At 38.7% G+C, this 16,062-nt stretch overlaps 1 protein-coding gene across 1 annotated transcript; it reads right to left on the bottom strand.

The window, feature by feature from the left end:
* Positions 1-1,328: 1,328 nt before the first annotated feature.
* On the bottom strand, positions 1,329-14,790 carry dusp3a (dual specificity phosphatase 3a). The gene is made up of 3 exons (XM_026314810.1): positions 14,457-14,790; positions 9,233-9,465; positions 1,329-6,105 (listed from the first exon to the last, which is right to left on the bottom strand). The coding sequence occupies exons 1-3, from the start codon at positions 14,645-14,647 to the stop codon at positions 5,864-5,866; spliced, it is 666 nt and encodes a 221-aa protein (XP_026170595.1). The 5' UTR covers positions 14,648-14,790; the 3' UTR covers positions 1,329-5,863.
* Between the last annotated feature and the right edge of the window lie 1,272 nt (positions 14,791-16,062).

Raw genomic sequence — 16,062 nt, 5'->3', positions numbered from 1 at the left:
GTATATATAACAATACACATAAATGGCATTTCATATTTGACATTCTTCTTCTTGATAATACATAATGTAGGCTACTGTACCTGGAGTATAATCCATACATCGATGCTGGTACCTTGTTAAATTAAAAAAGGAATTTGCTTTACACTCATATTACAGGAGTTTAGGAAGAGAAAAGTACATTTTTAGTGGCAGAAAACATGGGACTGAGTAGTATGTCATGAATTATAATCTCCATACCTAATTGATAAGGACTCTTGTGCAAATCACTAGGTTTGTTGAACAGCAGGTGGCAGTGTTTATCGTTACTCTGTGCATGCAGAAGTGTTAGGCCAGCCATGAAGCCATTGTAGAAGCATCTTTTAATTCACAATTGGTTCCTCTTTGTTTCTCATCACAGGGGAGAAAATTTTATCATTTTGACATTTGCTAAAAAAACTTCTACCATGGCTGCTTTGGCTACCACAGAGTGTTTATCAGACCTTATCTCAGGAGCTAAAATGTCAATGATTTGATCAATACGAAGGTTGGTGCAGGCAGTTGATGCTATAAAGTATATACCCTCATCCTGTACCGATTTTAAGAATTTTACCCAAGTAAATTTAATTAGTACTGTATTTAAAGCTTAACAAGAAGTAGCAAACTGTGTAGTCGTTTGAGCTTTTAGTGTATATTCAAAAAGGGGAACAGTATTATAGAGAAGAAACCCCAGTCCATTTATATAACTAGCCAATCATAAACATGTATAAACGGCTTTTACATACTTCAGTTGGTCACTTGGCCCACTTGGTGCATTATGGAAACAGAGAGAAGTGGCACTCTACCTGTTTACCACAGTGTGCTCTTCGCAACATATTCAAATGGACAAACTTTGTTTGCTTTGGGGTTCATGATAAGGTGGTGGGAAAATAGTGACATGATTCTCAGTCATCCAGGTGAAGGTGAACTGGACTTCTAGTTAGAAGTCAAGTTGCCATGACTAAACCTCTAGATAGTGACACATGCACTAAAATACATAGTTGAAAATGGTTTCAAATTTGTAATGCAGCACCCGATTTATCTCACCAACCACTTTCCAAAGGAGAAAGCAGTGCTAGCAAGATGTGTGAAATCAAGTGTCAGGGGGGCAAACTGGTAAGTGTCTAAAAATTTAAACTGGCACCCAGACTCATTAGAAAAACTCAATTATAAACATAACTGAATACAAAACATGTTATAGAGCATTGCAGTGGCTGTTCAGAGGACGAATGAGAAAAATGAGGACAGGGTTTTATACTCATATTTATAGGGGCAGTGGTGTCTAAGTAAAAACTTAACTAGAAGGTCTTTATTTTTGTTATTGCAATTCACCTCTGTAAAGACGTCTCTGTTGGAGTTGCAGGACCTACAGCGAAGTGACTATTTTGACAGATTTGTATACTAACAAGAAGTGTCGGTTGTCAGGCTGTAGCTCAAGTCTGCAAACATTGCTGAGAGACTGGATTCCCTAGAAAGCTCATGTCATGTTTCTTCACACACCGATTTGACTATTAACATAGGTTTAAGCTGTTGTATGACTCAACTGTTAACATGAACCTTTGCAGGTGATTTGGATAACAAGCAGATTGTACGTTTTCTATCCAGGGAGCCACTGTCTTTGTTTTTATTCTGAAACTTGGGAACCATTTAAAAATCTTTTTTTATGATCCAGTGGGGGGAATATTTTTTCATCCATGTGATTAGAAGAGTATTTAGAGAAGGTAGAGGGACTTAAGTGTTTTTAAATGACCTTCTGTGCTTTTCCAACATTGCCGCTTGATTAACTTTGCACAGGCCTATGGTTACCTCTGTGATCTGAATGTAAGCCAATACACGAGGGGCTAGTCTGCACCCGAGTGTACAACTTTACAGATTTGAAACATGTTCAAGTGTATGAAAGGAATAAATGGCAGGTGTCGGAGTGGAAAGGAACAACCTGTGCATGAACTAGCTCTGAGACCATTACTGGAAGCAGAAATTAGGGAATGACAGAGTCATGAGACACATCACATTCATGTGCTCCCTTAGAAAAGTTTACCCTCTATTCCAACTCCCTGTGATATTATTACCTTCTCTGACTTTTCCTCTTAGCCAATAATGAGTCAGAGGCTACAGCACCACTGGACATTTCAATGCATGTTTTGAGATTTTATTTAAAGAGTGAATTTTATGAGATCAGATCATTGTATAAACACAGTCTAAAAATGGACATTTTGGCTGTATTTATGTCAAATTGGACTTTCCCACTGACCCTTATCTAAAATCGTCCCATTGGTTATGTACACATTTGGTTGAATTGCTTAGAACAACTCCAGGCTGAATATTAAACTAACAATGATTTTCATGTTCAATTTATCTGATGACTTTTTTCCCCTCAATGAATCAATAAGATGTCTGGTCTAATAAATCTCAGAAAATAATTTCCCATAGCCAAATGTGATGTCTCAAAACCGCTTTTTTGTTCAGCTTTTTTGTTCAGAATCTGTTTTATAATCTAAGACAGGGAGAGGCAGCAAATGTAGACACTAGAAAAGTGAGAACCATGACATTTCTGGCACATTACTTGAAAAAAATATTCTAATGATTATCAAAACAATGCAGTTGCTGACTCATGTTCTGTTGAATTAATCATCACCTATCTACATGTGATTAATCATTATCTACATTTTAAAATAAAATCAGTTTTCCACATTTAGATATGCTATTAATGTGTTTAACAGACATAAGGCCAAATAAAAATTAAAACAAAAAAAAAATGGAGGTGGTGCCAAGTGTCAACAGGTCAACAAGGACTAAATTTTCCCCATTGTAGACTCTGCAGCCTGTTTACAAGCCAGTCCCACTCTGATTTGCAGATAAAAACAATGCATTGAAATGGAAAGTGTTGCTGGAATAACTTCTTTCTCATCCCAAGAACTCCTGTCAAAAATTAAGGGCTGTGAAGGTTTCAAAGCACCATATGAACAGATGACGTACGCACTAAGGGCATATGCTTAATAATCCATATGCATCTTATGCTGCCACCTGCATCTTGCTGTATATTATAGTATACTATGGAAAAATAAAACTGTACAAAACACCACTAAACATGATGATTACATGCCTTACTATCCCAGCTGAGCTTGAATAAACCATCAGTAGGTTTTGCACAATTGTGATATATCACATCACAATTTCACAGAACATTTCACATGCACATTATATTTGAATATGAATGCACATGTAATTAACTGAAACAGAAAAAGAAGCTTTTCTGTGATATCATATACAACATGATATATTAGGACAATGACGATACCTACACATTATACACACATTGCTCATACATTCATATATGTCAACACTTAAATATATATATATATATATATATACAGTATACATGTATGTATTCGTATGTATACAGATATATCAAAGGAGGAATAAATAGTACCATTAATGCGGCGAGACAGCCTAGTTTTCATTTTCCATCCCCCTGGATTCATGCCAACATGCCCCAGGTCATTTATAGAGAAGAAATATAGTCTGATGTTTGACAAAGTGGCTGAACTACAACTTCTCTTTCCTGACTGCAGTGTGCAAACATGTGAAGCCAGCTCTGACTTTACATCTCACACTTTCTCATTCTCATAATGTCTCAAACACCTCGGTTGCTCTTTACCTGGTGCAGGCTTCAAAACCCTCCATCACTATCCTTCCTAGCATTGGGTCTAGTTTACAGTATGTGGCCCAGTATTAAATACACTGTCTTTCATATGTAACAACTACAGCCTAAATAGTCATATTATAATTGCATTCTATATATCTGATTGGGTATTGACATATACTGCAATGCTTTCAAACATACAAACAAAAGGCTGTGTGATCTGAACCTGTGTGTGCATAAAATCAGGCATAATCTAATATTGTACTACACACACATTTAGGAGTGAGACATGGGACATGGTGTGTATGGGCCTCTGATAAACTGTTGATGAAACACTGATGTTGGATACTGGCCAAATGGCTGTGTCAGGGAATTGGCAGTGGACAACTCTCAGGCAAGATGACTGGAACATCGTGTTTAATGTGGGTGGCATCCTGGTGATGCATCTTTGACTGTTTCAAACTAAAGGCCTCTAGTTTGACAGTAGTAAACTGGTGCATTCATCTTAAAACCCCTCTGCTAGTTCCATGTTGAGTGTGGGACTGGTAATCTCTTTCCTGTTTAAATGGGGAACATTAAGATAATAGACCATAAACAACGCTACGTCAAAACAAGAGGATTGGTTGCTTCAGGTAGTAAGTGAGAAATGAAGTATGTCCCTGAAAATCAAAGCTTGTCAGACATCAAAACACTGCACAGCAGTGTATCAACTTGTTTCTCTGGAACTTGCAACAATCGCCTTGAGCTTTTAGTAAATACACCATTACAATACACCACCACCTTACAAGGTCCTCCTCCAGGAATGTGTGTTTGTAGATATTTGGCCAGTTGGTGACACCCTAGCTGCCATTTAAATCAGTTAGGGAGCTGTGTTTTTTTTCTTGCAGCACCAAAGAGGGTCTAAACATGGCCCTAGCTGGCAAAATTTGAAAGAAACCCTTGTTTTACTCACTTTAGCTTTCTTCTCCTGACCACGTGCTGGAGAACTATGATGCAGTTTTGTTTTTTGCTACTCAAAAGAAGAGGACACAGAGTTTCTGTTGTTTGGGAAATATCACGGGTTACTAGAGAAGTATTTTAAAGCAACACATTAGCAGAGCAGCACCTTCAGTTCTCCACCTGAGGCTGCACAGGACACATTCAGACACAGCCCCGAGTGTAGGTCACCTGTGCTTCCTTCAGATTGAGGCACAAGAACTGAATGCTTAATTTAATTTGTCTTGTGTGGAGGCTGATAAAGCTTAATGACAACGTCAAACTTAGCTCTAATGGAAACTCATTTCAGTAGCTAAATATGGCTGTTGCATGAACAGCCCACGCAGCTCATTATGTTTAATTAGCTTGACCTTCACTGATACTGCTGTTCACTGTCAACAATCAGCTACCACTGTCAAACTAGAGGCAGAGGAGTCAAGGATGCTGACTGAAATGCTACAGGGGGCTAGAGCATGCATTTAGATGTATTACAGGGTAAGCAGTTTGTGTTTGTGCCTTAAATATCTGCCCCTACAGGTAGTAGATAAACAATTTTAAAGATTCAGCAGGGCAAAGAAAACTCTGGGGGCTTTTTCTCAACTTTCATGGAATGTTTTGGATTTTCCTCTATCAATTCACATAGTGTATCACTCTATCATTGTAGTAGTATATTCGGAATTTATAGAGTACTCCTGCTGGCGGAGACATCACTGACATTCCCGGCAGTGGAAAACTATGGAATGATTGTGCTATAATCTTGTATACATATAACTATTTAAGGATATTTTAAAAAATTAGGACAAAGTTTTCACCTTCTTACCTTGTGGGAATTGAAGGAATGTTTTAAGCTCAGCTGAAATTTAGAGCTTTCAGGTACTAGCAGCAACATGTCTGCACATCTGTGTGGTGTAGAGTTAAAAACGGGTGAGAATTTTGTTTGCATTATTTAGGATCAAACTGTTTGTAGGAGCAGAGGACTGACGGATGTCACCTTACAGAGTAGCAGTGACATGGATTGAAAATGATAAAGAAATCAGCATGTACATGTGTTTGTCTATGTGTGTGTGCATAAGGAATAATTATCTACACAAATAAATGTATGTACAGTATGTTTGTGTTTCTGAATACCCCAGGTGTGCCTGATGGGTGCTGGTTAGGTTGGGGTGTGGCCAGTCTCCAAGAGCAGCTGAAGTGAAAGGCATGATGGGACGAGACACGGCACAGGGTCTATTAATATTTCCTCTTGCTTTCGTTGGGTCTTCCCACCTCCCCGTTCAGCTTGCCTTCCTTTGCCAGCTTGTCATTTAGTTGGCACAGTTGGCGAAGGAAACCATCATTAGGACCAATTTCTCTCTTATGTCTCACAGTGGCCACTGCCAGCCGGGCATCCATTTTATGGCGCAGCATGAGGTAAGCAATGACCATGGTAGGGGAGCGGCTGTAGCCTTCTCTGCAGTGTACGTACACTTTCCCTGGGCAACACAAGATACAGAAATAGAGCAAAAAGGTCAAAGCTATATATGGTGCAAGGCTGGGTTTACAGAGTAACAGAAAATGTATGCTTCTGTAAAGTAAAAGTATCCTAATGCCAACAAATCTTACAATGGTCTGTTAGTCCCCTTTTATACTTTCTGACCTCCCTCATCTGTTTGCCACACTTCAAGTCCATTTCTTCCTACATCAGATGTATATCTTTACAAATAACTCATTTATACATACTTAAAAGTTAAATTACTAACTAAAACCAATGGGCATTAGAGCTGAAACAAACATTACCCAAATCAATCAGATAATAATGCAACTCTTGGGGACTGGCATAGTTTAATACATATTTGGCAGCAAGATGGTTCATGTGGAAGTGACGGTCATGTTCATCATAACGTAGGAATATGTCAGTACAACCGTTTGAGTCAAAGTGAGTTATCTGGTGACACAGGCAGTGAACACAGTGAACCCCGTATTTTTTTTTTTAGCTCGTATTACTTTACATTTTAGAAAACTGGTACTATCAGAAGTACACCAAACCTGGATTATTTGATAATGAGACGATTCTAAGTTATACAGAAGTAGAGAAGGAGCGTGTCTTTTATACTTGATGAACATGAGAGTTCATAATAACTTTGGAAAGTGTAAGTCAAACAAAACTAAAACTATGTGTATCACATCTGTGAAAACATATGGAATCATGATTAGAACTTGGAAAACATTTTATTTCACTGTCTTTACAGGATCATACAGAAATATCAAATGTCAAGGAAAATATGAAAAACAGGATTTCTGCTTTATGGTGGGTTTATACTTTATGGCTGTGGCGGAAGAACAAAAACAGAGAGAAAAAAATGAGAAAAAGAGAAAAGAAATTAACAAAGGAGAGAAGGAGTAGCTGGGGAACATATGCTGTGGCCAAACTTGCCTAGCGAAGCATCATCTGCGCCAGGAGATGCAAATATAAGACATGACCTCTGCTGCAGACTTGGTAAAGTCAATCATCTTTACTGCACCCACATCCTGCATTAGCAACAAATCTGTGCTGTATGTGTGCTCAGAATACATCATATATTTTCTGGGCTGTGTTTGTACTGTTAGTTTGTCTTTGTGTTTCCTTTCTACAATGTGTTTCTGTCTCACTTGCACATTTATTACAAAGAAGCCAGAAGACCATAAGGGATTTAACCTGGCTAACGTCACAGAGCAGCTGATGTGCTGTACTCAGGTCAGGTGTGCTGATTCTGCACTTTATTTGAAACCCAATACCTGTGTGTCCCCTCCTGGTATAATCCCCAACATTGCTTTCCTCTCATCTGCTGTATAATCTTCCTCTATCCTCTCACCCAAGACAGTCCTCCACCAAAGTGACCTCTTAAATGCCTTATCACCCCACCTGCCACAGATCAATGTTGATTCTACTGTATCCCGTTGTAAGACACACAGGACTTTCTGACTCCATCATGCTAGTTTCACCTCCTACTTTAACTCTTCCTCACTTCTCTTTATTGTTTATGCTTCCACTTATTTAGCTGTTAAGTCTTTCTCATGCCTAATACACTCAATACAGTTCTTTTCTTGCTGGAAACGCAAGACAAAATCCATGAGCTAGAAGATTCTAAGTCCCTATAAAGCTGCAAGGAACTGCAGAGTTGGCGATTTGTCTCTGCAGACACCTTTTACACATAAACTTTATGTGCTGATCGTTTTGATGACAGTTTCTATATATAACATGTAGCTGAAGTGTGCAGAGTAAGCATGTAAACAAAACCACTTGCGTGCTGTAAACTCATGTCTTAATTATAGCAGGTAGGAACAATGCATCAATGCAGTCCCTCATTAAAATCCTAGACCTCTGACTTTTTGAGAGCTTACAGCTGGGGGTCACAGAATGCCAAAGAGTGTGGTGCACACAGCAGAGTGTCAAAGTATAGTAATACCAAGCAGTAGGTAGTCGTGAGACACTTTCTCCTTTATCTGCTCCTCTTTTCTGTCATCTACCTCCTCCTCTCCACTCTTCTGTTACAGACAGTCTTTACTCCTGATTTGCCAGTGTAGGTGCAACTTTTGCCAAACTGGTTGAGACTTAGGATGTTTTTCTGTGCTACAGCTGACAAAAAAAAAAATCCATGCAATAAAATACAGGGCTCAGCCTACTAATTAAACACATCCCTCCAATGTGGTGACAAATGGACTAAATTTAGCCTCAGCTTTGGGAGAGCTGTTCTGCTACTGAATACTCAAGTGTATCAAACAACTCATTTAAGACACTTTGTTTTATTCTCTTACCATGTCCAACAGGGTCATAATCACCTGTTCAAGATAATTAAGATACAACAGGAAAAAAGGAGGTGGCATGGGCTTTGGTTCTACAGGTACACTTTGACAATGTTCCAGGGACATGATCCGATAATGGAATATGGAGCAGAGCTCAGGAGTGTGTCAGATTTAGCCTGAGATGCTCCAGGCCATCATGATTATCTCCTGTATTCACTTTAACATCCACAGCATTGAGGCATATTGAGACAGGATCATTAAAAGATGCCTTAATTCATGTATTCTTTGTTAGACAAGCAACAAGAGGAGCTTGTTTTCGTGTCTCATCTTGTCGGAACAAATTACTTTTTCAAGAGAGAGCTACTAGAGTTGAAAAAGCCAGCGTGTTCCCCGTTGATCTCCTAAGTCTTTGAGGCTCTTGTTAAACACAAATTCTCAATTCTCTTTGTGTTTTAGGTGCATTGGTATACACTGAAAAGGGCTATTTAGTTCAACTCAGTTTTAATTTTGGCCTTGCTGATAATGATGTTATTAATGCCCTGCCACCATTAGTCTACTTTCTACCAGTGGAGATTACCTGCTACATTAGAAGTGATGCTTGGTGAAGATGAACAAAAACACTGCCTTATTTTTAAGTTTTAACCTTTTCAAAGTGTCTACAATCCCTGAAAGTGAATATCTTACATTAAGGGGACAGAGGAAACTGAAGCCAACATTCACATATTGTCTGCGTTTAAAACTACAAACCAACCAGTCGTGCATCACAACAGAATAAAATATGTGACTGGAGCTGACATATCTCCACATTTTACAACTCAGACTTTAAAACCAGCTCACCTTTTCCATTATTGTGTGCTAGGGCCTTGTCAATAAAGTCAGCCCCCTCCTCAAAGAAGGCACTGAGGTTGAACTGCTCACTGTCATTGGCCTGGATACCGTGGTATGTGATGCCTGTCCCAGCATAGAACTCAGCACTGGTGTTCACATGCATGAAGGAAGTACCCTCAGCCACGTTAAGAACATGCGTCACTCCAAGTTTCTGCAGACGCATTGCATTCTGGGCTACGAACCTGGGCAGGTGAGACGAGAGTCAGGATCAGAGCAGAAAAATGCAATTATTTAATCACTTTAGCAGGTGTGACAGATTTGCTGCATAGAAACAAAGTTTGGACACCAGTAGAAACTTATAAGGTGTCTCTGTTGAAATGAAAATTAAGTGTTTTGTTTTGTCATGACAAAAATGATGAGGACACAACAGCAGAAAAGACATCCTAGACAAATAACTGCACAAATAATAACACCTGACTATTTTGGCAAGAACATAGTGGGTCAGCACAATTTATTTGACAGTGATAATTTGACAGTATAGGTAGCACCTTGCAACACCTCTGCATTTATTTTACTGAACAGTGTGCTGGCAGTATCACAGCCTCTTGATACACAGCCAAGTACTGTATAGTGTATCTGCTGGGAGATGTAAAAGCAGCTCTGTATGTTGTCACTCTGAAACACTTATGCTTGACAGTTATTACTTGCGGTCACTTGAGGTATGATTACAGATGAATCTATTAATACAAGTTTTTAGAAAAATCTGTATGGTGCAGTAACTTGTGTGATTTGGCTAAAAGTATGTGGGTGTCTCTGTCTACATATGTTAAAAAAAGATGAAAAGATGTTTCCAACTTTGTAGAAGTCCCTGTACTGTTTCGGGTCCTTTTTTTCCAGTTTGGTGTGGAACAACTTGACTGCCTGCACAGAGACATGTCAACCATTCCCAACACCTTTGCGATACACTGGCACACCAACTGATCACGACCTTACCACCCAACATCAGTGCTGGACCTAACTAATGCTCTTGTGGCCAGATAAGAGAAAATATCTGCAGCCAGGTTCCAACATCTTAAGGAAAATAATCCCAGAAGAGTGGAGGCTGTTAATGTTGAAGATTAATGTAACTTTGGATAAGAATGGCCTGCTGTGATGTACATCATAAAATAAACTATTATTCAACATTATCCCTTTACACTTGAAGAAGGTGGGGTAGGAAGTATGAGAAGAATAAGAGGGACGCAGGGCAAAGGGGACCAATATATGCAGGAAAACAGAATTAAAAGAAAGACTGATATTGAAACACAAACTGTTATACCTGGTTTCAACTCATTTGAGAAGAGACAGAAAAGGATGTCTCACCTAAATTGCTCCACTCCAGCAGCAACACCTCCATCTTCATTAATCCAACATCCAGGAAACAATGCATCTCTGTCTGCTTCTCTTCTGCTCTAATAAACCTTGTCTTTAAGAATCACAGTACTGCATATTAGGCCTGTGCTGTACAGAGCTAACAAACCATAGCAAAGGAATAAAAGATCTGCTGCTCCGGTCTGCCTGGCTCAATGCCAGTGTCCACTGCTACTATTCAACCAGGCCGAAGGCACTGCCAATTGATTCTGAATAAAATGCCTCTTTTGTGTATGCTGAACTAAAGTCTTTAGTGTCACTAATTAACCGTAGAAAATTTATGTTTAAACAACAAAACCTGCATCATGTCGCTGCTCTACACACTGTTGCAAATCGAAGTTTCCCAGCCTGTTCTCCTGTTGCTTGCCTGTTTCACTATTATTGAAATACTAAATGAGAGATGAGTACGATGAAAAAAAATTATTATACCAAAGCTTTGCTGACCTGCAAATGGAAGATTTACGCTAAAGGCAAGAAAATATTTTCTTCTATGTAAGCTAAAAGTTTCTTGATTATATTTTCATTGCTTTTATTCAGACTGAGAATCACAAATGTTATTGTAAAATGTTTTTTCCTGGCAACACTGTCTACTTTTATTGCTGTATCAGCTTACAGTCAATATGTGGCTAGCAAGGCCAGACCAGGCCAGGTAATCCTGGACAGCAGCCTAGAGGTGGTGGCTGCAAAGCCCCTTCTGCAAGAACTAATAAAAATCCTCTCTGCCACTATTTTGCTTTACGGCCATAAGAGGAGGGTATGAAACAACCCATCTGCCTGTGTGTGAGCTGCAGGGCTGAGACTCAGAAATGTGATGAAGCAAAGCAGAGCTCAATGTGGACAAACGTCATATTTTTCCCTTTTAGCTCACAAAAAGGTGTGATATTTAGACTAAATGTAAACTTGTGCACATAAATTAATACATGCTTACATGTTCAGTATGAGCAACATAAGTGCGAACAACATATAAAAGTACAGAGCAGCACTGTTCATATTTACTGAACTTCCACAAAACACAATGCAGAAGCACACTGGGGTCAAATGAGTTCACAGTCAGTGATTCTCTTCTTCCTTACCTGCCCTGTCCCAGCCTCCTTACCCTGGGATCTGCAGTCCCCCCACATCCATTATTAAAGACCATCTTCACAGAGAGCCAATGCGTTCCTTAAAGAAAACCACACCTTCTCTTTGTCCCTGAGCTGCACGCGGTGGTTTCAGAGTGCTGTCTACAACTGATATGAAGGCAATGTAAAGGACTGAATATACAATCACAATCCATTTAGTGATGGGAATATTTTACTGACTTGATAAAAATGTTTTTTGTCTGTGTCTTTATTGAAATTACCCACAGAAAGTTAGTTTTAAACCTGTATTTAAATGTGTTACTGGAGCAAACACATTTTCACCATGTTTTGTATTTTCCATCATTAGAGGTTGCAACCTTTTCTGCTGCAGAGATAAATGCCATTTTTGTGTTTTTGTTTTCTTTGAGCTCATCAAACCAAATTCACAGTGAATATGCTGAATGGAAATAAAGGAGTGAAAACTATTGTTTAATTTGACAAGAAAATTTACAGGGAAATTGAAAAAGAGAACAGGTGTGACAGCAAGGTTTCCAGGAGTGAATATATTTTCACACCAGACATTTATAGCAGAAGGTAAAATGTAAGAAAATATCAAAGGTTATCAAGACAACTGTCTGAATTTCATATTTTTCCCAAATGAACAATTATTAACTATATTTAACTGTGTCTTAACCTGAAAATCCAGCAATTTATACCCTACTGTTAAACAGAATACTAGGGACTAAGAACAGGTTTGATTCCTGGAGGAATTACTTGTATTCCTGTGGGACCCCATGATATTGATAAGAAACAATAAAACATATTTTCAAGGACAGTTCTTTAATTTATTTAATGACTAATAATAGAAGTGTGCAGTCTACACAATCCATGTATTACTGTAGCACTATGTTAATCTAACCAACTACACAATTTGAGCTGTAACAGTGTAAAACTAATAGGATACATCAGCAAAAAAGCTTAGTGGCCCTAGTGGTGGAAACAGTAGACAAGGTGCAGGGTTCAATCAATAATCAATAGCAGTTCATGCTGCCAGATCCATTTATAATATCACATTACCTTACACTGCCATTGGAACTGATCTGGACAACCTATACTTTAACAGTAAAATGGCCTAGTCAACTAATGGGCTTTGATAGGAGAAAGCAAAGAATAGCAATACTTTCAATGATTACTAAAACTGTGCTTTCATAATCGGTAAACATAATTTATCAGACATCAAAACTTCCTCTTCAAAAGCAACCATGAAGGACAAGACTTATTAGAGGCTTTTGCAGGTTCACAGCTCTATGTGATCAGCCTCAGCTAAGCAGAGGACTGCCAGCACTTTGTTTGGAGACTTGGCCAGGCAGATTGGCATATTCAGATTGATTTTTTTGTTGTAGCACTGAGGAACAGTAATGCGCTTGTATTTCATCCTGCTCACCGTCCTCTGTTGGCAGGGACTGGAGCCAAATGATGGACTGCACAGAGACACTAAGTTTCTCAGGGGCATCCCTGGATCTCTACCATTCATCTATAAAAGTAAGATTAAGGGCTGCTCTGTAAAAGCTTGTTTTACATTACAACTCAGCTAAATATATTTGAAACATGATTTTCTGTAACTTTTGGAGGTTTGTGTTTTACACTGGATGAGAAAAAGTTATTTTTATTTTTGAGCTTTGCTTATCTGTTGCAATTTAGGATACCTTTCCCCAGTTGGTACCTACAGTTTCTTAATATGCATATACAGTATATACACAGCTGGAAATACATCACACAGCAGGTACTTATTTTTCTGAAATGTGACTACGTAGAAAAAAAATGTAAGCTATGGTGCTGTTTTTGCATTCACATTTTTCAGTTCTTCCATAGAAAACTATAAATCAGCTCATAGATTGTAATGAAATTAAAACAGGTTTGTGTGTGTTATAATTTAGGGAGACGTCCAATAGAGCCCCACATCATTGGTTGAGCTAAGCACGTCACATGTATTGGATTTAGCACACTGAAACAAGAAATTACACTATAAACCCCCCCCAACATATCTCTGGGAAAATACAGAATACAATACAAATGTCCACATCAGTACAATCCTATTATTTACATCTATGCTTTGAACCTGGATCATAAATGCGTATGTGCTTAAACAGATGTGTTAACTGACTTTATTGGGTTCACCTCAGTTTAGATAATAAATCACAAACTACACGGTTAAGATAGTTTTTTTTAGCCATTGTGATTATTATTGGAGTTTACGAATGACCATAAGCCCTGCTGGATGTGATAACTGCTGTGTGTCCAGCCCAGCTGTAGGGAATGGGGAGCGGCTTGATGAAGACGTTGGGGTAGGGCGGTGATGCTGGTGATGGAGGGCTTCACCGAGGAAAAACCGGTCTTCATGCCGGATTTCTCTCCTTTAACGGGGAGCAATAATAGCGTACACCTTCAACAGACGCCAATTACTCTAATTATGTGGTTTTATCCTATGTTAAAGTGTCACACAATCTCCACCTGTCTGTTTACTGGGGCAGACTGGTATTTCGAGGACAACCGGTTATTTGTTGACAACAGGCTGTCGCTTCGTCCATGACGGTAGCGGAGACACCGAAAAGCCAAACCCGCCCTGTGTGCGTGCTGGTCGACATGCGACACTGTTGCCTGGTCGGTGGACTGGGAGGGACCTTGCCCTACCTGTCGGTGTCAAACACCGCCACAGACAGCACAATTTATCGCCTCTGAAGGAGAAAGGAGAATTAACTTACGCGTTGCCGACGTATATTCTGGGAAAGACCTCGTTGAAGTGTTGTGTCGGTAGGCTGTAAAAGCCGCGGCCGTCGGAGAGGAGCTCGTTGAGTTGTTGGACGGTAACCTCGCCGCCTGGAGCCGGGACATCAGCCGGTGGTTGTTGCTGCTGCTGCTGCTGCTGTTTCGTAGGACTCAGGTGTTTCTTCATGGCTCGTTTCTCCCCGAAATAACGTTAAATTTAACGTTAAATTAAAGCCAGATTCAGGAGCCTCGTCCGGTTATCCAGCCGCATCTTACCTCCGCACGTGAACCGAGTGCGCGTGTTCCTGTCTACAAGGTGTCTGAAGAGGCGCGAGCGTTTACCGTTACAGTGAAACATCCGGGGTTTTGACAAGCAGTTCCGCTGAAACTTTCAAAGTAAAACACAGACATATTGATAGATAGATAATCGATATATTCACCTTTTATCATTTGTGTCAACTAAATGGCAGTTTTAGGTAGGCCTAGTAATTCCAGTCAAATTTTCAAAGTAAAATGCAAATGATATCTTCGTTACTAACATAAACATTAATTGTTGATTAATAATTCACCCTAGGTTACTAATAAGTATAACCGCAGACTTTTATTTATTGCTAACTTAACATGTGAAATGCATAATTTATTAACCCTTGTAACAACATAAAAAGCACGATATTCTTTGTTCTTTTATCAAAGACACAATTAATGAATTTACTTTTTACTGTTCTAGTTTTTACTCCTAAATCTCTCTGTAATTTTCTTTTGTATAAGATTATGTGCTAAAAGCAGCTTAAGCCAAAACTTAAACTTGATTTGTGACTCATAACGCCAAAATATAAACGATATGTTAATCATTAATAAAAAAAATTATAAATCCTCTATATAGGCAACTTATCAAGTCTCTACAAAAATATAGGTTCATGATAGCCTGTTTTACACGATTGTGTACTACCAATCCAAGTCCATAAATATTTTCTAGTTTCTGGTTTAATAAATGTCAACTCCCTGTTTTGCAGACCACTTTGTGAGCTAAATATGACAAACATGGTCAGAGATGATTTTGTCTGCAGCTCTGCAACAAGTGGTCATTTTATATTCTTCCCCTTAAAACACTGATCAATTTAGTTCACAATTTTAATGTAACTAGAGACATGCTGATACTAATTTCTGGATCAAATTAGAATAATTAAGTTTGAAAAATTGAAATCAAACATGCACCATTACAAAAAGGTCTGATATCAAAGAATATTAAAAAAATAAAAGAATAATGAAAGAAAAAAATGCATATACATGAGCGCATCAAAATAAAACAAATTTATCCATGCATATCCAAGATTTGCATAGATGATTACTCAGTGGGCATACAGGGCAAAGTACTAGGACCATTGTACATTAGTTTAACTGTGTGAATCTATGATCCTGTGAAATAAAACTGATTCATGTACAGATCATCCTATAACCACAAGATGGAGCCATATTTCTATCAAATCAACATACTACAACTAAACTGAGGTGGCTGTCATTTTTTGAGGTATAGCGAGTTACTATTGAACCAAACAATAATTACATCAATGCACACAGTGGCAAATAATAATAATAATGAGC

The sequence above is a fragment of the Mastacembelus armatus genome, chromosome 19 (assembly GCF_900324485.2).
Source record: "Mastacembelus armatus chromosome 19, fMasArm1.2, whole genome shotgun sequence".
NCBI classification, from domain to species: domain Eukaryota; kingdom Metazoa; phylum Chordata; class Actinopteri; order Synbranchiformes; family Mastacembelidae; genus Mastacembelus; species Mastacembelus armatus.
Note: the sequence above shows the minus strand (reverse complement) of the source record. Positions and strands in the feature narration are given on the sequence as shown.

Excerpts from the sequence above, each read along its gene's own strand:
- dusp3a (XM_026314810.1), bottom strand. The coding sequence starts at position 14,647 with ATGAAGAAACACCTGAGTCCTACGAAACAGCAGCAGCAGCAGCAGCAA. Across the intron at positions 9,466-14,456 it reads AGAATATACGTCGGCAACGC|GTTCGTAGCCCAGAATGCAA; the intron begins GTAAGTTAATTC and ends TCACCTGCCCAG. Across the intron at positions 6,106-9,232 it reads AGCACACAATAATGGAAAAG|GGAAAGTGTACGTACACTGC; the intron begins GTGAGCTGGTTT and ends TGTGTTGCCCAG.